Raw genomic sequence first — 23,954 nt, 5'->3', positions numbered from 1 at the left:
ATCAGTCACTTTGTCTTTAAATATGTTTTTATGCTGTTATTGGCATTTAGGTACCTCCTAAGACTAAAATCTAGTACCTCCCAAGACTAAAACTAATGATACCCACAGAGACTTTTCAGGCCCCAATTACTTGTGTGCTGCAGCTGCTACTAACTGAGTGAAGAGCCTGTGTTGGAGTATAGAGAATGGAGACAATGTATTGTGATGTGGATCCATTCCTGTGCATTGGCAGAGCAGCTGAGAGTATGCAGTGTTTAAACTCTGCTCGCTTAAAAGAACCAGCTTCATTCCCATGTAATACACAACTAATAATTACATTGAAAGGCTGCAATTAACGCCCTATCTGAAAGCTTTTCAGACCTACAGAATCTCAAAGAAGAAAAGGCCAATGTCAAATAAAGATTAAAATAAAAAGAATTTGATAAAAACCTTAATTAAAAGTGTGTCAGAACAAATGCATCTCACCTTACGTCCTGAAGCCCATTAAATCCTAGTATGACAAAGTGCCATTGGGCATGAGTGTCAGAGCTTCAGTGCTGCTAGAGACTCAGTGCCAGTTTCCTCAAAGCTCTCCTTGGAAAACTCCCCTCTTGTGAACCTTCCCTTTAGCATCCTGTCTCTGCAGCTGGCAGGGGAAGTGACATCTTAGAAAGTGTACCTCCAAAGCACTCAAAACCACAGGCAGCCAGGGGGAGGTGGCATGCAGAGACTGGCATTACTGCTTCCCAGCCCCTGACACCCAGAACGTGCTACCAGCACCGTCTGCATCAGCTGGGAGCTGCTGTGCATCTGGTGAGGATCAACAGGAATACAAAATCTGGCCTTTGGTTTTCTGTATGTTGAGACTCCATGTGCACTCCATGAGTGGCCAACCAGGGCTGGCTAACCACTTAAACAGACCCTTCTTCTGCTCCTGTTTGGCAGGAGAGCAACATTAAAGCGAACCAGCAACAACCAGGGCCAAGTCCAAGCTGTCTTGAGAGGACACTAAGCTCTCTCCTCCCAAAATTGAAACAAAGTCCCTGCAAAATTCTCCACTAATTTCCCCTACTAATAAGTTTCTTATCTTATCCTGAGTTCAGATAGGACACGCTTTTTCAGACCTATATGTTGGTCACTGAGTAGGAAGATAAGAGGACCATGGAACCTACTGCAAAATACATGCTCCAGAAAACTCTAGCCATGTTAGCCAGAAAATACAAAGAAGCCCAAACCAACCAAGTTGTCAAAGAAAAGTGTTTTTATTCAGACAGGTTTTATTCAGTTGTTGTTCAAAATTAATAGACTAACACAATGGAAAATGATTGTCATTTCCATATGTTGGTATTTTTTGAAAACACAAGGGATATCTTCAGCATTTTTTGATAACAAAATGTTAAATAGTTCTGTTCCCTATCATAAAAATCTAACAGAAAGAAAGGGAATCTACAAATAAGTGGCAAAACCCATAGAGAAGAAATCCAAAAAGTCATTACAGCACTATATAATTACTTGATGATTTTATAACTGTGTGTGTCAGCAGGAGCAAGAAAGAGACTGCTCTTCAGAGACAATTCTAACACAACAAGGCTTACAAAGACATTAATGTAAAAGCTTCTCATTGTCTGAAAATCCTTTGCCATGGCAACTTAAAATCAGCTGCTTCCAAGTGATTTAAAAGCTTAACCATCCATGCTAACCCTTGTGTTTCAGACCTGGTATTTCAACCACAACTATTACATCTTCTGAACAGGTGTATGCATTATCTCTACAAAGACCTGCATGATGAGCAGGTCCATTTACTCTACAGGTAATCATTTTGGGTCTCAAATACGGCAGAAATTACTGTATCAGGAATCCTGCATTCAAATCACTCCAACTCTTGCACATGCACTACAGAATGGCTGGGGTGCTGGTTTTTGCATTACAATGAAGCTGCTTTTCATCAAATTGTATTTTCATGCTGCTTTGAACTTGCTGACAGCATTGATCTTCTTATCATCTTCAAGGATATCTGATAAGAATTATCTGATCCGATGGAAATTTGAGACAGTTTCAGCTACAGATGTGCCAAAATTTTCCTTGCAATCTACAGATGCTCCTCCATTCATTCAGTGAGGCTGAGTATGAAGGATAAGCTGAAAAAAAAATTCTGTTTCAAATCTGAACTGGGGAATCATGTACCTCAATTTCTGTGAATATAAAAACCTGAGGAGCAGATTTTCAGCTGTGAGTTTTTAAACTGTGTTGGCTACTGATTCTCCAAGCTTGCACTGACTGTAAGCAACTTAATCTCCCTGAGAAAATACTTGCCTCTGTGTTATTTGATAAGGAGTGTTTACCATTTCCTGTTTGCCCTCTATATCCTTGATTCATGCTCAGGTGATGGCAGGAAGAAAGAATACTTAGAATTCTACTGTGGGACTTTTATTATTAAGTTTTTAAGGACACAGGCATGATCAAACTGACTGGAGATCTTAAGTAGAGCCATGATACAAATAATACACAACAGTCTCAGGAAAGAAAGGGATCTGAGCACAGATGAAAAGAGAAGGTAAAACCAAGGAAATTCAAGACCTGCTATTGTTATTACTGCTACATGAGCAAACAAGAAGTCCCTCTTAGCTGGACATTGGCTATACAATAGGGGTCAGTCCTGTTCCACGCTGCAAATGTGTGGAAATGAGTGCAAATAAAGGCAGAAAGAAATGCTCTCCAAGGTCAAACTTAGCCCAAGACCTTTACATATGGCCAAAACCCAAGGTACTAGTAAATCTGTGGAGAGTCAACTTTAAAGCTCAAAGTAGCATTCAGAACAATGTTGGCAAACTCTGGGTACCAAAAAGAGTAAATGCAAAAAGACCTTACATATACACGTGACAGGACATCACTGTTAAGTGTTTTTCTGGAAAAGGTGTTTCTTAAATGCCCAACACCACACCACTGCATCTCCCACAGAATATGCTCATGCAAGATGTGGAGGTGCCCTCAGTCTCCTAAACATCCAGGGATACAGAAAAGTGCACCCTTTAGATCCCTCTGGGATGTAGCCTGGCTGGCTCAGCTGATCCTTAGCACAGAGACAAACTGAGAGGTGCAGACCGAGCTCTGCACAGAGAACAGCCTCTGCCTGCTTGGCAAAAAAATGTAGCTGTCCTGAAAACAGAGGTGGTCATTCTCAAGACTAGGTTTTATTGAGTGGAACATGCACCAGGAAAGCAGTAACCCCAGTCCTATTTCTACTCAATGTGAGGTAATTTAATACTCCACCTTCTCTGAGCATTTCCTGTCTTACCAGGGTAGTCTTGGCTGGTGACCAGGAAATTAAACCCTCTTCTCAAATGTACACACAAGGAAATAAGAAGGTGCCTGGAACAAGGGCATCTGGCAGGATATGTCTTGGCTTCTCAAAGCACTGCTTAGGACACTAAGGTGGATGAGGACAGATAAGGGTCTTGAATCCAGGAGATTTCATTCTCTGGGATCATATAAGCATTTTATGTTAGAAAGTTCTGAGTTAAAGCCCACCCACAAAGCTTACTCCAAAGTGGGAACCAGAAAGTAAGATTTCTTCAAAGATTCAGAGCAGAAACTACTACTAAATTAGTCACATTTCCATGCCACCCATATCTCCATTGCCTTGTGCAACTGCATTTGCAGAACCATTTTGCATACTAACATTTAGAGACTCCCTGAGAAATGCCAGAGGTACTTCTCAGACAAAAAGAGTTTTTCCTTTTGTTGTACTTTAGAAACTGAAGTGTGCTTACTAGTCTAAACTCTCCTTAAATTATCTTTATCATTTGGTTCATTTATACCTCAGAATCAGCTTTTGGATGAAAGGGCTCAAGTGAATGAGCAATATGCACATTTTTCTTCTGAGTATTCCTTTTCAAATTTGGTTATTCAAATCATTTGACAGAGGGTTACATTCTCATGCCCTCTCTCATCTTCCTATTAACTGCATATCCAAGAGACTCAGGTAAGTATTAACTTAAGCCCTAAAACACCTATTAAGCCTTGAGTATTAGAAACTATTTTTTGATTTTTAAATCCTCTAATTCACTGCAAAAAATATTTGCAGCTTTTTTCTGCTGTCAGAGCTGTGCAAAAGAGTTTAGATATACCTGAGACACCAACCTTCTACCTTTTAGTTTATTAAAACTTGGCCCTGAACTGCTGATTGATGAAATTATGGTCTTTCTGACTGAACCAGGAAAACCTGATAAAAGTATAGTTTAAAATGCCTTTAAAAGCCTAAGTATGGATGGGATTTTCAAAAGTACACAGCTAAGCTGAAGTCCTGTCACCCACCAGAGTTTAGCATTGTCCTCATTTGAAATAAAAATAATAGCTGAAATTTTTGCTCATTTTGGTAAGACCTGTCTTGCCCTTCATTGCTTTTAATTGATTAGTATGTTATCTGAGCTTCATGGCTACAATACAAGAACTGGAGGGCTGATATCAGCATATGCTGTTGATGTAAAGTTTGGAAAGATGCAGTTGAACCAAATTTAATGCTTCAGTTTACTGAAGGAGGACTTTGGAGCTGAAAATGCAAGCTGTATGTGGATTTAGTGTATGATTTTCTGCAGTGGTTTGTGGTTTATGTGACACTGTCTAAACTGTCTCAGCGTGCTGAGCCTTCGGTGATGCATAGATGGCAACTCTCTGCATCTTTTATGAACCCCACACTTCTGCCTTCTTGGCAGCTCACATGCAATTTCTCTCAAATACTTTTTGCTGTGATTATTTAGGGATTTTTCTCATCTTGCCCAGTATCTTTATCATGCAAATATGATGAAGTCATTAAGTGATATACTGTTTCTTCTATGCCTTATTTCTTCTGATTATTTTGTGAGACACTAATTGCTGCATTTTTTTTCTCTTCACTATGGCTTGCAGATCACTTAGGAATATGTGCTATTCAAACTAGTTTATTACCCCCATATAAAATTCACATAGAAATTGTTGACAAGAAATAAAACCCACAGACAGTGATAGGTAGTGTGTCTTGTTTCCTAGGAGCAAAAAGGTGACATTCATTTATGCACAAGCAGACCAAATATCCAGTCAACACAGAGCACTCCAGAAATAGCCTAAGCCTTTACTAATTATGTGGCCATGAAATGCTTAAATAAAAAAGCATTAGAACATCCAAAATCTGAGTTCTATCACCCTTTACATAATAAACCAGAAACTTCACCTAATGGAAATCCATCAGGCAATCTGAAAATATGCCTTATTGGAATGTTGTGAAATAGCAGAATCTAACTTCATGCATTACAGCCAGTTTCCAGTTCTTCAGATACGTGTGCAATTTGAGAAACAAGGAGGAAAATAAACACTCAGTGCATGAGGAGAGATAAAACTGGCAGATGGAGAAGCTGGCCTTTGTGCTTCTGAGAATAAATAAAAATCAATAGAGGAAAACAAGGGTAAAAATACAAAACTGGGCATGAACATTTTGCATCTGACCAGAACGCTATCTTTCAATGAAACAACACTAGAATTAATACAGAACACTATTGTACCATATGGATGCTTGGATCTCTGCCAAAAAAACTGCACCACCTTCCCTTTACTAAAACAATTGACTGAAATGAGTTACAGAAAGGCTACCAGTCTTTTCAATATGCCAGACACAACCCTGATTAGAAGAATATACTTCTCAGTCCACTAAGAACAGCAGTGGTCCTGAGTGCTTGTAACTGAGTCTGACCCACAGGTACTGAAGGATTATTTAATTACTGTGTCACACTTCAGAAACCCTGGTCAGTAACATAAAATTTGGTCACTATTAATGAGGAATTGTCATTAATCATATTCAGAAGCAGCTCAGAGTCTTTCTCTCTGGTTACAATAAAAATTTGTTAACAGTATTTTTGACAAGTCCAAGCTCCTCCACTTTCCTTACCAAGCTTAGCACAAGACCTTTTTTTAATCTATAGATGGCAGTGCTATCAATTTACTTACTTCACCCTGTTATCAAACACAACATAAACAGACATAAACAACACACAGAACATGCACTTATACAATGCATCTCATTTAGTAAGCCTGATTGCTATAAGTCAAATGAACAAAAACCCCACAAGATTCCCATAGGGTCCTTCAATTTTGAAGCCTCTTTCATGGAATTTTAACTCAATTTCAGGAATATAATTGAACTAACAATCTGCTGTCTCAGACAGGATGTTCTCTGCTTGATATTATGCAGGGCTGGACAGATGCCAAGGCAGATTTGAATGCACCTCAAAGTGCCAGTGAAAAATGACTGGGCTGTTCTGAAAGCAAGAGGCGCGTGCTGGATGGGTCAGGCACCAACTGTCTGATGCCTGTCTTCCCTTCCATTTAACCTATCAGGATTCAAGTGTGCTGGAATTGTAAACAAAGAGAAAATACAGCAAGCAGAATGTAAACAAGAAAAGCCAAAGTGCTTATCCTCCAAATGCTCTGCATAAAGCAAACCTTATGCAACAACAAAATGCTTGGGGACCATGCTCTTTGCTGAAGAAACATGCTGGCAACCAATACAGACAAAACCTGGTTTCTAAAATCAGGGTACAGCTTAAGATATTCAGAGTTGGGAGAGAGAGTGATGGAGTGATTTAGATTATTGAAATGATTGGAGCAGCTATCTAGATTAAAAAAAAATTAATTTCCTTTATACAGAGATCAAAAAGAAAAAGAAAACCCACCATATGACAAGAAAATGAGAATAGATTTAAATATGAATCAAAGCATGTTTGGCACTGGATTTGCAATAAAATAAAATACTTCTTTTTTTCCTTCGTTCCCAAGGAAACACAGTGTAGGTAATAATTTTGTGTTCTTTGAGTGCTATTACCAGCCTGGTGACTGACTGCCCCCTTTCCATACCTTTTAAGCACATTGACCAGGATCACAGGCCTCTTGAAGACATTAAATTCCTGTAAGTTTTCTGAAAGCAGGCAGCCAAATGGAATACAGAAAGCCTACTAAGAATCTCTGTGTGAGGTGAAAGCTCCAAGATGGTGTTACCTCTCATTACACACCAGAAAATAGACATGAGAAAGAGATACTATGGATGTTCAAACTGTGGAAAAAGTTTCAATTGAAGCACATATTTTATTAGACATCAGAATACCCAGTCACACTCTGAAATTAATGGAAATCATGCCTTGTAATTCCATTACTCACAAAACTGTATTTGAAATTACCAGAGGACTACTGCTGGCCTTGGGCTTTTGGCAGCTCTTAATGCAATAGAACATTTGACAACTGCAAAACTTCCCCCAAGGCTGAAAAGAAATCAAGTCATATCCTCTGCTACCTCATGAACCTGAAGGTGAGGGCCATAATACCTAAGCTCTACAGCAATGGGTATTTCATTATATCACAGATGTATTAGTTACACAAAGGAAAGTGTGCACTGGTATATGTGAAAGATGTGCTTGTCTGAGTAATTTCGTTTATAAACAAATGACTGTCAGTGCATTGTTGTGGATTCTCTTATACTACTTCATTTTGTTGCGTGAAGAACTAAAACCTTGATCAAAGAAATGCAGTCAATCCCCAGATTAGACAAAAGCAACATCTATCTCATACCTGAGTCTATTTCTTGACTAATTCATGTCAAGGAACTCAATCAATGTAGGAAATCACTACGTGTAGGAAATCACTACTGGCTATGCCACAGGGACTACCAGACACAAAAACTGAGTAGAGCATCAGATGAAAAGATTGTTCTTATCAAGTGCTGGTTTCCTGACCAGAATCCAGACAGTAACTTCATGAAGCAGATGCTCCTCAGCAGTGGGGCAATACAAATAATCTCCAGGAACAGCTGAGCCAGTCCCTGATTTCCACCACCGTCCAAGAAGCAGCTTGGCCCAAAACCCTTTGAGCTTGCTTAGCCCCAGTGAAACCTCTCTCACAAACACCTTTGCTCCCACAGCTTTCCAGATCCTCAACACCTTATTTCTAAAGTAAAGTGCACCTGTTTTAAGTTAAATATTTTGCCCCATTATTTTTTTATCCACGAGGGAGCAGCCTGAATTAACTTAGCTTCCAACCAGCTGAAACAATTTGCAGCACAAGACTTGCTGATGCTGTCACATCCTTACATAAGCATTTCTTCACATCCCACATAGTCAGAGCTTCTGAACTTAAAAAACCCATTTTGTTGCGAGCTCTCACAATTGCTACTTTTAGCATCCTTCAGATGTTGATAAGCATGTGATGGTTTGCTGATGGGAAGCAAGGGATACAGCTGAGTACTTCAACTCTGCTTCCTGGGACTTACTGCAGCAATGCATCCCCCCACAACAGCGCTGGAATGAGACTGGCCCTGGAGCCAGGTGCGCTCAAGATTCTGCGTTCAAGATTTCTGAAGAGGCTCAAAAAGAATTTAAGATGCTTTTTTCTCACTAGGGCTCAATCAGCACATTATCATATTCACTTCACTGGAAAGGTGGATTTAACCTGCAGACCTGCAGATGTAAAGTGTCCTGTGATACTGCTGGGAATCTGGAGAAGGAGAGCCCATGAATTGGGGTTGGTAGCTGGGATTAAACAGAACCCCTTCCTTCTCTGACTTGAAGACGTTCCTACAAAGATGCTGCTGAGCTGCAGAGATTACATTTGGATCCCAAAATGCTCATACTTATAGGACAGGAATTAAATTTTGGATCTGCCTAGTATAAGATCATGCATCGCTTTTATTAGATAATGCATAGCTTTATAATGTATATCTCTATCTTTATTTGATTTATGACAAACTCAGACATGAGCGATTACATTGTGATGGAATTCGCAAAATCAGATCTTAAAAATCCCGTGTTCTGCTTTCACAAAAGAGGTAGAAAACTGAGGACCTTTGCAGTGGATGGGATTTTTTAATGACAGATTTCTTTTTAGGCATATTTGGTAAGAAAATTTCTATATATTATCTATTCCACATTGGTCAATTGCATTACGTAACATTTGAAGTTTGCAGTCAAATAAAGAAGGTTTTGTCTGTCAGTACATATGCTGGACAGATGTTATCTCATCTTTGTTTTTGTCTTTCCTTAACTAGAGTTACATATTTTGTTATTCAGTAATTATTTCATTAACATCTGATTTGATGGGATGCAACAAAAAGCCCCTGCACAGAAATTACTTTGATTTACATAGAGTAAAAAATGTTGCTATTTGTAAACTTGAAGACAGCTGAGCAGAATTGAAAGGCATTCATGTGGGGAATGAGCAACAGCATATTCATCAAGAAGACAGAAAAAAGATAACTTCATAAACATGAGAGGACTAGAATCACCACAAAATGTCAGGAGTTGTTCCCTCCATATTATCAGTTTTACTATTTTATTATATTGGTGATAGGTGCATGAATTGAGAGAAACACAGCCTGCTCCATCTTACCAACAAGGCTGGTATAACAGAGGAAGAAAACCCAGTTTTGACTTCAAAACTAATCACTCTGTTAAGGGAGTTAAAAAAAAGGATCAGATTCCTCTCTTCAACTTTGTAAAATAATTGTTAAGCACCTTAACTGTCTGAAATCAGAATCTAAATAAAGGGCTTACTTGTGTAGATCCCTCATTCATACCCAGCCTTACTGTCCCCACCAACACATCTGCAGATTTCACAGAAGTGACACATACATGTTAATCATGCTAAAGACAACCCTCAGGAAGAAGGGACTGTGTTGACTTTCACAGCTAATAAACAAATGGACAAAAAACCCCAATAGCCAGGAATAAAACCCAGATAATTTTCACTTCCATCCACATAATTCCTTCTTTACTGGGGAAAAGTGGCATTTCTGGCCTTTGCTTTTTCACCTTGTTGGCAGGCAATCTCCAGTTAATCAAACTGCCCCCCCAGCCCCCCCAGCCCATGACTGTCTCAAATAGAACAAAGTGGCTCTAAAGCAGCGTGACCTATGCTGGAAGGGAAAAGGCAGGGCTCAAATGCTGGCCTTCCTACCTCATTGACAGCATCATGGAAGTGAGAGTGAGGAATTAAATATTTGGAAAGAGAATGCCATTGAGATTCATATTACTCTACTCAGAGAGACAAAAGGCACCACGAGAAAAACTGAATCTTGGCATCTCAATCTCAGCAACAAGATTTTACATCTCTTCTGTTACCTCCAGAGGGGCAATGGGACCTTTTTGGGGAACTGCATCAACAGAAGACAGGGCAGGACTTGACTTTCACCTTTAGTTAGGTTTTGGAAAATAAACCTTGGAACTGGCAAGGGGGAAAGCTTCTTTTTCATTTTGCCAAATAGCATCTCACAGCTGCCATTGGAGAGCTTCACGCACCAAATGTGCAAACAGATTTGAACAGCTATGACCCATAAAGGATTTATGGAAAGTAACGATTTCAACCAAGATCTACAAACACCTGTTTTCTTATCTCTCTTATGCTGAAGCACATGCATTCTCCATTGTCACAGACATTTTCAGCAGTGCAGCAGTGGAAATGTGCAGTTACCTTCTTAGTATACAACCCCTGCCTCTTTCAGGAGTAATCTGGGATCAAGGGTCTAATTTGTGAAATGTTTCTTTCCACTGACATGTGCACATAAAGGAGTTACACACTGGAAACAGTGGCAGGAGGTCTATAACAAGCAATTGCAAAACTAATTATTTTTCTACCCACATGGGATTAAACAAACAAAAGATGCATGTGGGACTTAAAGTAATGTAAAAACTTTGAAACTGTTTCTAGTTCTTCAGACAGTGCCACAAAATTCAGCAAATCTCAATTGCATCAATCGGGCTAACAAAACACTCGTGCTGTCTTAAAAACCTTTATGACTTTACACTGTTGTGAAAAGGAAATAGCCTAATTTATACCTTACTTACTTTCTCTGCACTTATCTAAACTTTATTTATAGAAAGGAAAAAGATATTTTCCTTTTTTAGTTTCTATTTTTTTTTCTTGGAGCCCATTAAAAAATATATAGGCTGCAATTTTCAGAGAGTAAAAAAGAAATTAAATTTACTTGCAAGAGAAACTGCTAATTTCCCTGAGGATTCTAGAATCTATCTACAGTATTTCTACATCCATTTTACAGCCACTCACATTGCCATGAAATTCTTGAGGAACTTGAAGACCTAAAGCATTAATTACTTACATGAAAATGAGACTATTAACACACACATCTTTACACTTGCTTTGGGACTGCACAACCAAATAAAAACTTACTATAATTTAATCAGGAAAAAACAGGCATACAAACACAAAATGCATTGCTTAGTTGTGGCTATTGAAAGAAAAGAATAAGAAGTCTTCATATTCCTTGTTTTGGGGAAGGGAAGTAGGAGGAAATCAATAGAAATGCCAGAAAATGATGACTATTGACTGGCAGAGTCCAGCCAGCTGGGTGCTGACCACCTGTACCTTTGGTCAGTGTCTACATGAAATAACCTTACCTTTCTCAAATCAAGGAGCTATTCATACAGCTATTGAGCCAAGGCATTTTTCAGCACAGTGATTGCCCTAAAGTTTCTTACAGCAATGCCCACAGGTTTAGTACAAATCTCTGACCATCAGAAAGAATGGTCTTTTTTTTACTATGAGGCAGAGGAGGAAAACAAGAGCAAAACAATTTGACTCTGCTTCTTCGTATGAATCAACTAATTTGACTGTTCATCTAACACAATATATTGTTGTGTGCAATAGTTGTAGCATATGATGCAGTGGAAATTGTGGACTCACTACAAAATGGACAGTTACCTGACAATTCCCTCTTAAGACTTTCCAAAAGGCCCTGAAATATGAGAGTCTGTGTATCCTACAGCATAGCTTCCATGATGAATACATTGTACTTTGGAAAATATGTTGATTTTGACACTTCTTTCTTCAGCTTTTAAACCGAGGAAGAAGATGGCTTGACGTCAAAGTCTTGATGAGTTGGAATGAAAAGAAACAACCACCCAATACCTTAACTATTGAGGAACGACCACTTCAGGCAACCACCCACCTACTGCCCAGTGTTATGGAAGATGTCACCAACAAGAATGTTCTGTCAGTCAGGAGAGAAAGGTTCTAATGTGCTGGAGATTTGCTGACTGATGCCATCACCGCTGCAGGAGCCCACAGTGAATTTAGCGCAATGCTGTGCGCCTGCTCTGCGAGCATGAGAGAGGCACGGCTGCAGCCATCTGCTGCTGGAAGCTCTGCTGCTGTAGTAGAGAGACTGACATGCTACATGATGTAGAAATCCTCCACACTAAGTAGGGATCTTAAAATATTTGTTGGTACTGATCTCTGCTGGATTCCTTATGATTAGGCTAGTTGAAAATACAGCTGTGGTGGTGGCTTGTTTATTTTTACTTTCACCTTTTAATAAGGCTGTTTTCTCTTCCCTTAATACTTGCTGAGTTATGCTTACAATAGGGCTTATAGCAAGACCATGACATTAATGGTGTATTTCTTTTCCCATAATATTGCACTCATGTTAGCCAGCTTTTAAGGTTTCTTATGTTTTCATGAAGTTATTAAAGTGAATGCCCTGACTGCATAATGAGCATTCACTTGGTCTTCAAAGAGCTGGTCTCTAAATAATTTTTAATTTCTCAATTCTTTTAACTAAGACATTGAATCAAGCCTTTTGAATGTGAATGCAGTCTTTTGAATTGCAGAAAACTAGCTGTATTCCTGCTAGAGAAGCATTTGGTCCCCAGAGATGGTTCAGAGTATTTACTTGGCAGTCACAAAGGGGTGCTGTGTATTTTCTATTTATAAGTCATAAATGCTGAGATTAGCTTCCACACATAATGGGCCCGATTATGGGCTGCTTTCTTTTCACAACTATATCTGCAGCTTTCTGCAGAAGGAAGAGCACATGGATCCAATGACAATCCTATTCTCCTTGCAGTTCTTTCTAAGCATTAATTTGCACTAAATAGTACAATTTAGAGTCTGCTACAGTATCTGTTACTTGGCAACAATTCCTAAACTCAATATCTGAGCCCATGCCAGCTAGGGCATCTACTCCCCATTGAAACTGGGGAGTGGTGAGAGGCAGCAGTGCTGAGCACATAAGGGAAGGGTGTGTTGCTTGCTTCTAGCATCCATTCCTGGCAAATATACTCACTAAAAGCTAAGCATACTAAAATAATACAAAAAGAAAAAAAAAAAATCACATTACCTTTCAAAGATTTTTAGAAGGAATAAACCATACTGAAATTAATCCTGAAAAGATGACAAGATGTATTAAGGCTTACACTTACTAAAGGCTGACTTCTTGATACAAACCAGTATTTCACCATAATATACAGAGCCACTGAAATTCTTAAAAAAAAATCAAAACCAAACTAAGACCTTTAAGCTGAAGGGTCTGAGTGGCCAAACACCTTATGTTATTTTAAACAGTCTGTTTAAGAGCCAGCCCCAGCCACTCCTGAAGGGTTTAGAGGGAAAAATGCTTTTCAAGGTATTCAGGTAATTTATTTCAACAATTGTCTCAGTCAAAGTAGGGAAAGCTGATGGAAATTGAAATGAAAGTTTTTATTTAATGTTAGGAACAAAACTGAATAGAAATGAAGGGTATGGCTAAATAGATGGAAATCTATAGACCTGCTTGTACAAACGTGTGTATGTGTTTCATATTTTCCCATGTAGTAAAAAGAAGCACCACATTTATCCCACAGACCACATTTAGCTACTACTCAAGTGCACTGAGGGTTACACAATCAATTTCACTTTAAAAATTAAGTTAAAATTACAACTACAAATAAGATGAAAATGAATTTAGAATGAAGTTTCATACTTATTTAAATCTGCATCTGAAATCAGTATTACTTTGATTTAGATGGGTATCTCATAGGGGAGCTGCAGACAATTCTTTCCTTTTCTGAAGCAGAAGGGATCATAAACCTAGTAAGTACCACAACTAACAGACAGCCATTGTGAACTGAATGGCACTGGCAAACTGCACTGTGCCCTTATCAAGGAATTAGCTGAATTATGTATCTAAGGACTGTTTGGCAAGATTAAACCCCAAACTGGTTTTGAAATCTTCCAATTCTGGAAATCACCTAAATGAAATTAAAACAAAACAAAACCAATGGAGTAACTTGGGAGTCTAAGCTCCCTGAAGGACCTCAGCTTCTAAGTCTCACAGACATTTTAGGTGAAGTATGCTTATAAAGCCACCCAAGACCACCAAGTTCAGATAAAAAAAAAATTGCTTTGTATCCTTAATTCCTACACATCACCTTCCAGATGTCAGATTCATTAGCAATGCATTGGAATATAATTTAAATAATTACAGTGCCATTTTAGAATATGCATAATAGCTTGCCAGAGGCCTTTGCTCACCAGAAGTAATAATTTCCACTTGTTGCAGTGACTTGATGAGCTCAGGCTAAATAGTTTCATTGTTTGAGCCAGGGTTTGCTCTAGTCACAGCCTGATGTTGAAATTAAGTTTAAGACCTGGGAGTTTATTACTCAGATGTGTGATATGGTTTTGTTACAGTAAGTCTAATGAATTTGATGATTAGTTTGTTGTCTTCTATTTTCTGTTTCCAAAGTAATTTATGCTTGGCTTTTGACTGCTAATGAAATCTATGAAAAATGCTGGTGATAAATGCTTTTATAAAGTGTTTTTTTTTTTTTTTTTAAAGCAGCTGTAGTAACCATTAAGTATAATATAGATGCTGACTTAGGAGGATTAAGGTTTTAAGGCCCTGTAAAAACGTTAGGAAAGGTAATGCTCTCAATATACTTCCATCTTTCTTGCTTTGGGTACTTTTGTAACAGGGCTCTCTCTATTTGCAAAACATAAATATACATATTAAAAGAACATCAAGCATGTTTTTAAGCCAAATTGACCACAATGATGGATTTAATACATTTATGTAGAGTGGTAGAAGTTCAGATGACTACTGAGCCACAGTGATTGGTTCTTCTTGCTGGGGCTAAAGACAATGTAAATGCTGAAACCTCCCACACTGCTGAGGCGCAAAGGTACAGCAGATATTTACTGGCAGCAGTAATACTTGGGATGTGGAGAGAAGCAGCCAGAAGGAAGCCACAAAGTTGCCCACCACTGTGCTGTGAATGCTTGTCAGTGCTCCCTCTGCAGGAGCCAGGGCCTTGCTCCTTCTCTCTGTGAGGCAGGTAAACTTCAGAGAGACATAAAGGATGGGTGCAAGAGAACAGCAGAACCCTTTCCAAATGTCTGCATTCTGCTTTTCCAGTGTCTTCTCAAAAATAGGAAAGAATAACTAAAATATATATTCCAAGCTCAAAACAACAACAAAAAAGGTATTTTTTGCCTATTTCTGACAAATTGCTAAGATTTGTTTCCTCCATCTGGGTCAACTACAGCATTTTCACCTCTTGTTAATGGTGATGTTGAATATATAGTTAACTCTCAGTTTGAGTTCACATTTGATTGTTACCCTTTTCCCACCTCCACTGTCATGGTAAATTTTCAGTTTTATAATATGAAAAGACATTTTAGTATCTAGAGAAAGTAACAAAACTAGGGAGAAATATTTGCTAATCAAGATAAAATCCTGTCACCTTCATTAGCACTTAGAGAGTAGATAATATTTACTGTGAATAATGACAACAGAATCTCAGCTTGATTTCCAAAGTTGTTCCTGCATAATTTATTCAAAAGATGAATTCCCTAATGAAAGATACTGGATCTACTTTAAACCAACATAATTTTATCTATAATTACTGCCCCAGGAATACCATACTAACTGCCACTTATCACTGTCAGTGACTTTTGAATTCCTGCTACAACTATGGTATCCCATTGGGTTTGTTTGTCTCCAAGAGAACATGATGTTTCAGGTTTGGCATGGCCCTAAAAACAGAGTGCAAAACCTCTCTTTCCCTAGAAATTTAAATGTCCTCTATGTGCCTCAGAACATTGAGGAGATTAAGTCCATTCCTCATAGTTATTTCCAACACAATGTACTCTATTTTCCATCTGAAGTTTGTTGCTGTTCAGTTCATTAGTGCTTCCCCTGTCCCTCTCTTTCATTTCTTACAAGCTGAGTACCCACTATCTATCACATTTCTCACAAAGTTTGGAAAAGGATATAGATGCTCTGGCTGTCAGAGCTAACCTTCAGTGAAAAATCCCCACGCTTTGTCATGATGAGAATCTAATCTTTCATCAGGACACCATTAGGCGTAAATGTGCTTATGAACATTAATTTGCAATTTGTTCATTATGACTGTTAGGGAAACTATTAGTGGTGTGTCTTAATCGAGTGTCCATTGTGGACAAGAAAAGGCCAGACTTTACTGAGTAACACTACAACAACACTTGTATGTCCTTCCCTTTTATGTCTTGCTGTGCAGTGGATGACTTCAGACAAGTAAAACAAAGACCAAAAAATAACTGGTTATTGACAGAAGACTTCGTTTCCCCACACTATAGCAAGGTGCTCCAATTACTCATCAAGAGTGGTAAATAATACCTTCACAGCTGCTTTTAGTAAGTTCCCATTTCTGTTTATTTTGCATATAGCTATTACCCTGTGCTAAAATTATAAAAAAGTAAGAGCAAACCACTTTTTTCTTGTCACTTAGTAAAGTAAAATGAGAAATTACATCATCTATGTGTTAGTGGCAGCTGTAAAAGTTTTCAGTCCTAGAATTGTGGTGGAAATAGCTTCATTCTCAATGGTGGGTAAACAGAAGGCATACAAACCAACATTCTCCTGGAAAGACCTCACCTTATAAAGCATCTTGCTATTTAATTTGGTCTCAACTAATTGGCAATTTGTACAGTAATTTGTGTCCAAATTCCAGACGCAGCAGAGAACAGAAACCTACAGGGAGCTGCACCAGGTTGCTGGGACACAGCCCAGGTGCCTCCCTCAGAGGTGGCACACATCCTGTCACACACAGTGTGCACAGCCTCACCCCATGAAAAGGCTGCCAGGGCTGTTGGCAGGTACTGAGCACGCTGGATGTACCAGCCCCACTGCCTACCACACGCACAAGACTGTCATTTTGATTTGCTGTGCACGCAAATGCAGAGCACCTCTAACTCTGCAAGCGTAAGCAATCCCACCTGAGCCCTTCAAATGCAGAAACAATCTTCCTAGCACCTCAAACAGCAGTCAGCATGGCAACCTGTGGTGAGCTCCTCTATTACCTATTATCTGCAACAATGGAGTGAAATGGTCACATTTTGTGAGATTAAAGAGACAATAGGAATTGTAGTCAGATTTTTTTTCCTCTGCCTGAATAGTCTGTATTTATCTCTAGGCAACAGGAGAGAAGGAAAGCAGAGAGAGTTTGCACTGTCATCTGATCGTGTAACACTTCAGACCTTGTCTTGGAGTGGAATGCAATGTCTAGTGATTTTTTTTTTTAAAGCTAGAATTTGTTCTGATATACTCAGTCATGCCTTAACTTTCAAGAAAACAAAAACCGCATCTTTCAGACAGGGAGCAAGAGCCCTTACCTTCTCGGCCAAGAGACCTCCGACTGAAAACTAGTTGATTTCCTGCCTCTACAAGCCTGCAAAATCTTCAAGAAGATTTTCACACACATACCTGATAGTCCACCGACATCCATCTTCTTCAGGTTCTTTGCCTCCAGAATGACGACAGTCAGCTTGCCAGCAGTAGGCACATAACGGAGGGAGAAGCAGATATCACCCAGCTTCTCTTGCTGTGAAGGCAAACAGGACATGATGCTTTACTTTAATGATTTTTTTTTTACCTTTTGAAAAATTTTGAAAGCCCCAGAGAAAATTAGCAGGATTACATCTCCGACTTGTACTGCTACAGAAAACATTCAAATGAACAGCATTGAGAAAACTACCACAAATTCTCCAGATTAAATCCTTGATAACCTCAAGTCTGTTGCAGCAACTATCCTGTATACAACCAAATAACGAGATATGTGCTGGCCAGAAAGTAAGTGATGCTTCTCCCTATTTCACCCCAACAATAGGGGTCCCACAAGTACTGTTTGCTCTTTAAACTAAGCCAGGATTTTTTGTTTTATCCAGGCTGCATTTCAGTGGAAATCTGTTAAGAAAAACGCACACACAGCTACTAGGCTGTTTTCTGTGAAAACAGCAATATGGATCTTTCTCATCACACTTTGTCACAAAAGCAGAAAGTATAAAAAACCCACAAAGCACAAAATATGCAGTATAAAAAAAGACTTGTCTCCTGTCTGCTGGAGAGGATAAAACCAGGCAGAAACCATGAGAGGACGCAGTACATCCCTCCTCACATAAGGAATAGCTGGAAGGATTTGGTTTTGCCCTCCAGCCCGTCATCTGAGATTCTGCCAAATGCATCCTTTTGCAATTCATCGCTTAATATTTTCCTAACAGTCCTGGCAAAGAGGGAAAAGCTGAATGAAGTTCAGAATTACAGGAACTTTGTTTTAAAAGGATGACTAAGAGATAGGAATTTGCAGATGACAGAGGGAGGATGTTGCTTATAAATGATGAGTTGGATGATCCAAGCTGCTTTCCTCCTTTCCTTCAAGGCCCATGGTATCTCTAGGGGGGTTTTTGAGACAAGCAGGATGAGCTTATACCAAACAGACCAATAAAAAATTTTAGACAGCCACACTCCTCTTTCAAAGGCGTTAGTTCTCATGGCATATGTCTACTTCCACAATTTATTCTGATAGTAGAGTATAAAATACATTTTTATGATCATATCTCTTTGCTTCCAGAGTTTTCTTAGACACAACTGAGAGCAACTCGCTCACATGTTCATGGATGTAGTGGATATTTCCTACAGAATAGACAGTCCACATGCAAAACCTATAAAGTAACAGATTTTTACCTATAAAGTGACAGATTCTAAACTGATTATTTCAAGTTGGGACTGAAGTGCAGGGATCCAGACATCATCTCAGCAATCACCAGTGGTCAGGAAACATAGAGAACAAGCACAGTGCGTAGTTAAGAAATGCTTAGACAGAACAAACAAACTAGCTCATGACGTTAAATGCGTGTACTGTATAAAAATAATGCTGTCGGAACGCACTTGTGCCAGTACCTTGAAAATTGATGGTGTCCTCCTCACTTCAAAAGGATATGGGAGAACTGGGACAGATTCCAAGAAAAGCAGCAGGAATAAGGAAGGATATGACACAGTTTACGCAGAAGGAACATGTGAGCATATTAGGACTCTTCAGGTTGCAAAGTGAGTAGTTGGGGAAGAGACCTCCATCTGACCCAGAAGGCCTAGAATGATGTTATTACCCTGTTCAAAAGGACTACACAAATATAAAAAAACCCCCATTGCTCATATCTAGAAAAACCCTAGATGTCTTTCAGAACATGGACTGCATTGGCATGAAAGAATTTACTATTCCTGCCTGACTGCATATACTGTCTTAAATCCCAGCACAGATTCAGATCATCAAAATACAGATTTCAGCCATGCAATCTGCCTAGCTCATGCCTGGCTTTAGATGAGCTTTGAATGGCACAGTGACAGCAAAACATGTTCCTGTTCACCTGACATTTGGTTTTGCAAGTCCATATTGGAGAGGGTAACAGTGAAGTTGATCTATCACTTGCAGGTTGTTCAGAACAAAAGAAATCAATTCCTTATTGATTTGTGTTATCATGATCACAGATCACCCAGCCACCTGGTGTTCTCCACAGCCACTGCTCAATTACATTGTAGAGTTGGCTTAAATTTGCCTGTGGATTCATGGGCCTCTGCAAAGACTGAAACAAGGTATATATGAAAGCTTATTTTAGTCCTTCCCTTAGTGATCTCTGTACTTACATATTACCCAATATTCAAGGGCTCTGCCTCACCTCTAGATTCATTAGGCAGAGCTTTAGTTGTAGCAGCATAGGAACTTTTGTTCCCTTTTAAATCAATACCATGTTTCTAATTGTTCCTTTCAGTGGATATTTGTAAGGGCTTTTTTTTAGCTTTTGTTTGTCTCAATTTTTAGGTTTTTTTTTTTTCATTTGTTTGGTCACTCTTTTTTTTAAATAAATCTTGTGTTGAGACAGGAGTGTGTTTAGAAAGCATAAAATAGTGTTAGGATTGTTGCTTGTGATCTGAGTGCATCAGCAGTAGCTGAAGGAAGTACTTTACACTCAACAGCTATCGCAACAGAGACCATCACCTCTCACCAGCATTTCTCCATTTGTAATCAAGTTATGCTTCTGTGCAAATACTGCAATTGTCCATACAGAAGAGTAATTTTAAGAGGACATTTAGTGCTTTTTCAGTCTCTTTTAATGTAATTTCAGCTGCAGGAAACACAAAGAAGGCAGCATCATGCAAACAGCCAGTTTTCCATAGATCGCCAGGATACCATAGGAAATGGCAGCAGATGATGGGCTAATTCCCGAAGTAAAAATGAAGTGAAAAACCTGAAGTAAAAATGTAGGCACCTCATTAAATGCCTCCAGAATCAGGTTAAGCACTTCTTTTGTTGGTATGAAAATCTATTTCAACTGCAATTTCTACAACTTCTTGCACTTGTAACCTATTCTCTTTGCATGACTGCAACACTTTCTTTTTTTTTCCTTAAAAATTCAAAAAGTATTTGTCAGGCAATGCACTGGAAGTGGCAGCACTGCAATGAAGCTAAAAAATCCAATCAATAGAGGTGTGGTTTGCAGGAGATAATTACAAACCCCTGCAGGGCTACACGGTACAGATGAGTGCTGCTGGTATGGTGATTATCCCATGGAGGTGCCTTATTGTTATTATTAATTTCTTTCAGCCCTTGTATAAATAATTTATGTTAGTAAATTACTTTGATCTCTGATGGAAACTGTAAGTTAGTGTTAGAAACTTCCAGCTGGGAGTTTCATAGTCATTAACCTATTCATGTGTAATGCTTATACACCGATCAAAAGATTCTCTCCATCTAAGCAACTTCATAACTTCATTACTTTTAAAGAGGATGCAATGGAGCAGAACATAAATGACAGAGACAATGCTGCTAAGTCTTCTTCAACTTAGGAAAGGCTATTTTTAGTCCTGTTGAGAACCCAGACTTTTTAGAAATGACTCTTAAGTGGCTCCTGCCTGCTTTGTGCTTCTTCTCCTACTTGTCAGTAATCACGTTTGCCTCGACAGGACACTTTCCTAATGAGCTACAGAGAGAAATGCTTTTTGTGCAGATTACTCTTATTTGTACTGCAGAATCTCTACCAGACATATCTATGTCATTAATATAAACATTCTCTACATTTTTGTGGAAGATATTATGAGAGAGTTGATGCTTGCAGTTCTCTTACTAAAACAATACCAAAATAACAAGCCACAGCACCATATGCTTTCCCCTAATTGGATACAAGACTCAAAAACAATTAGTATAGGAAGAATATAAACACAGTGAGGTGGGTTTCCAACTTTGGTACCTGGTTGTGATTATGAATATTTGCATAAGCCTGAGAGAAACACAATATGATGTGATTTATGGGCAAAGACCCCAAATAATACATCTTACCCTAATCAATATTTACAATGAAAGCTTGCAATGTTCACTGTTTAGTTTTCATAGCTACCAAAATGTTTTAAAACTCTGTGGAGAAAACAGGGACAGCATAACTGTGGGTTATGAGCTAAATTAGTGTCTTCCAAATTCAGGAAACCCAGGTAAAACTGTAATGACAGAATCTCTAGAATCTCAGAATCTCTCTAATTCCCACACTGATGGACTGCATACAATTTTCAGGCCACCACATGCTGTCTGCATGGAGATCTTGAATCCATCAAATTCCTTTTCTTGGCATATAAGGCTTGATTATAGTAGGCCTCAAAAGGTGCCACAACAATACTAGGGGCAGAATCATGGATGCAGAAATTGATGACATAGACTGATCCCAACTTCAATTGAAGCCATAGTAGCAAGCGGGTAGAGTTAGCAAGCTTTACACATAGCTGGAATTTAGAATTATGAAAGCATTGCTCCTCCACACCCATAGAGCAAACAGGGATCACACTGGGGAAGGGAAATCAAGAAAAAAAAAAAAAGGATGCCCAACAAACCAGTAAACATGAAATTTTATTGCTACCACAGCTGTCTGACATTACTAGTTTCAAAGACACTGCATTTTTGATAAATACATGGTGAAGGAACAAAGCAGAACATTTCAAACCTGCAATAGGTATAATCAGGAAAGAAAAAATCTTTTCCTCTTATATTTGCAAATCAGGGTTGAGATGACCCCACAATATGAAGATGATTCTGCCACAATTAGGCAAAGGAGTGGGAAGTGAGCAAGAAACTCCTCGTCCTCAGTTTGTAGAAGCAGGCTAGAAATAGATGGTGCAGCAGGGAAAGATAAGGAAGGGGAAGAAAAGCTGGAGCTAACATGTCAGCCCTTATGGCACATTGGAGACTATCACATGAATCTGTATGCACACCAAGTACCACCGTACCCCAAAGCCTGTGCACTACTTTTGGGATAAAATCCCAAATGCAGAGAGGGGAGGCAGAGCTCTCCCAACCCTTTCAGGCAAAAGGCTTATTGCAGAAGTACCTGTTTCAGAATTGCAAAACGTTCTCTGTACATCCAGTCAATATAAACCTAAGGGCTTTAACGACTATACCATTAATCTGACAAGCAGAGTAATTCCTTTGTTGTCTGAAAAAATTTCATGCCCATGAACACAGCAGCCAAGCTGGAAATAAATAAGTGCTAAAACTTATTTACCTCTGGAGAGAAGGCAGAACCATCTTCATGATTGTACCTACTGTAACTTTAAAGAAACTATTTTAAAACAATAAAATAGGAACAGACAAGTGCCCTACTGCACAATTCCTTACTCTATGATCAGTCTGTGTTTTTTCTTACAAAACAGAAGTACAGAATGTCTGATCAAAAGTCTCTCCTGTTTGCTTTTACTATTTCTTTTAGAAGGGTCTTCATAGATTACATTCCCTTTAAATGTGCACACTTGGCCACAAAAGGAAGCCCCTGATAATGTAAGTGCAGTTACAAGACATCTAACACGTAAATCAAGCAGAAAAGTGAAATAGGTTATAGCATGAGACCTTGGAAGAAACAGAATTCTCAAGGCAAAGATTCATAGGGCTCGCTTTGGACCCTGTAGAAAAGGGACTAGCAGTGACAATAGGCTAAAGAAGACATGGAAAGAAGGTTGATATTAGACAAAGAGAAAAGTGAAATAGAAGTAAAAGTCCATGAGGCAAATTTTAAAAAGAAGAAGTTCTAGGGCAGACAGTAAAGGTGCATGGCCAAATTTTAAAAGGGAGAAGTTCTAGGGCAGACAGAATACTCTTTAAATGAAATGATTAAAGGTATTGGGAGGTGGTATCTGTAGTCATACAGTCTATGCCTACGTGTTATAAAGTATAAGTGAGAAAGAGCTAAAAGAAAGGGTTTAATTGCACATTGCTTTTGACTGATTTCCCTACCACAGTCCTACCCTGACTCTTTGTGTTTCAACCTTTTTTTTTGTGCCAGCACTATTTTTTACCTTTGCTTAAAAGGAACAAACCTATCAGCGTCTTTCTCTGTAAAGAAAAAAGTCTACTTATTTCTCCTTCTTTCCCCCAGCCCCCTCTAAACAGCACTACTTGAAACAAAAATTCGTGACACATCTCTGTCCTCTTACTGCAATATATATAAAAAAGCAGTGGACTGCATTTCTTTTAACTGCTATAACTATGTAATTTGCCCCAAAATAATGGTAAATTGGACTTGAAAGCAATTTGGCAATAAATTTGAATCAATGTTATTAAAAAATTAACAAACTAGGTTTTGTCAGCTTCCTCCTTCTAGTCCACTTATATTTTTTAACTATTTAGAAAGAGTACTTCAATTACTGCTTTCTAAAAAGCAGAGAAAATGGAAAGAGAAAACACTGTTATTATTAGAAGAAAATGACACTTCACAGTCATCAGTTTAAAAGCATCACAATCAGATGCCTCTTGCAAAATGAGAAGTGCTGTGGCCGAAGGCAGCTGAAATCAAAGACTAGCCAAACTGCACTCTTTGATTTCCTGACAAGACACCCTGCT

The 23,954-nt window shown here is 38.7% G+C and overlaps 1 protein-coding gene across 1 annotated transcript in view; it reads right to left on the bottom strand.

Moving 5' to 3' along the window:
- The window catches only part of SYT1 (synaptotagmin 1), a gene marked incomplete at its 3' end in the record, with an annotated part of 120,878 nt that overhangs the window by 29,647 nt on the left and 67,277 nt on the right, over window positions 1-23,954 (bottom strand). Inside the window, 1 exon segment of the mRNA XM_084205498.1 lies at window positions 17,510-17,627. Coding sequence (XP_084061624.1) covers window positions 17,510-17,627 — 118 coding nt within the window.

This window comes from Fringilla coelebs, assembly GCF_963513975.1.
Source record: "Fringilla coelebs genome assembly, chromosome: 5".
Lineage (NCBI taxonomy): Eukaryota > Metazoa > Chordata > Aves > Passeriformes > Fringillidae > Fringilla > Fringilla coelebs.
The sequence above is the reverse complement of the archived record's forward strand: the minus strand, read 5'-3'. Positions and strand labels throughout refer to the sequence as shown.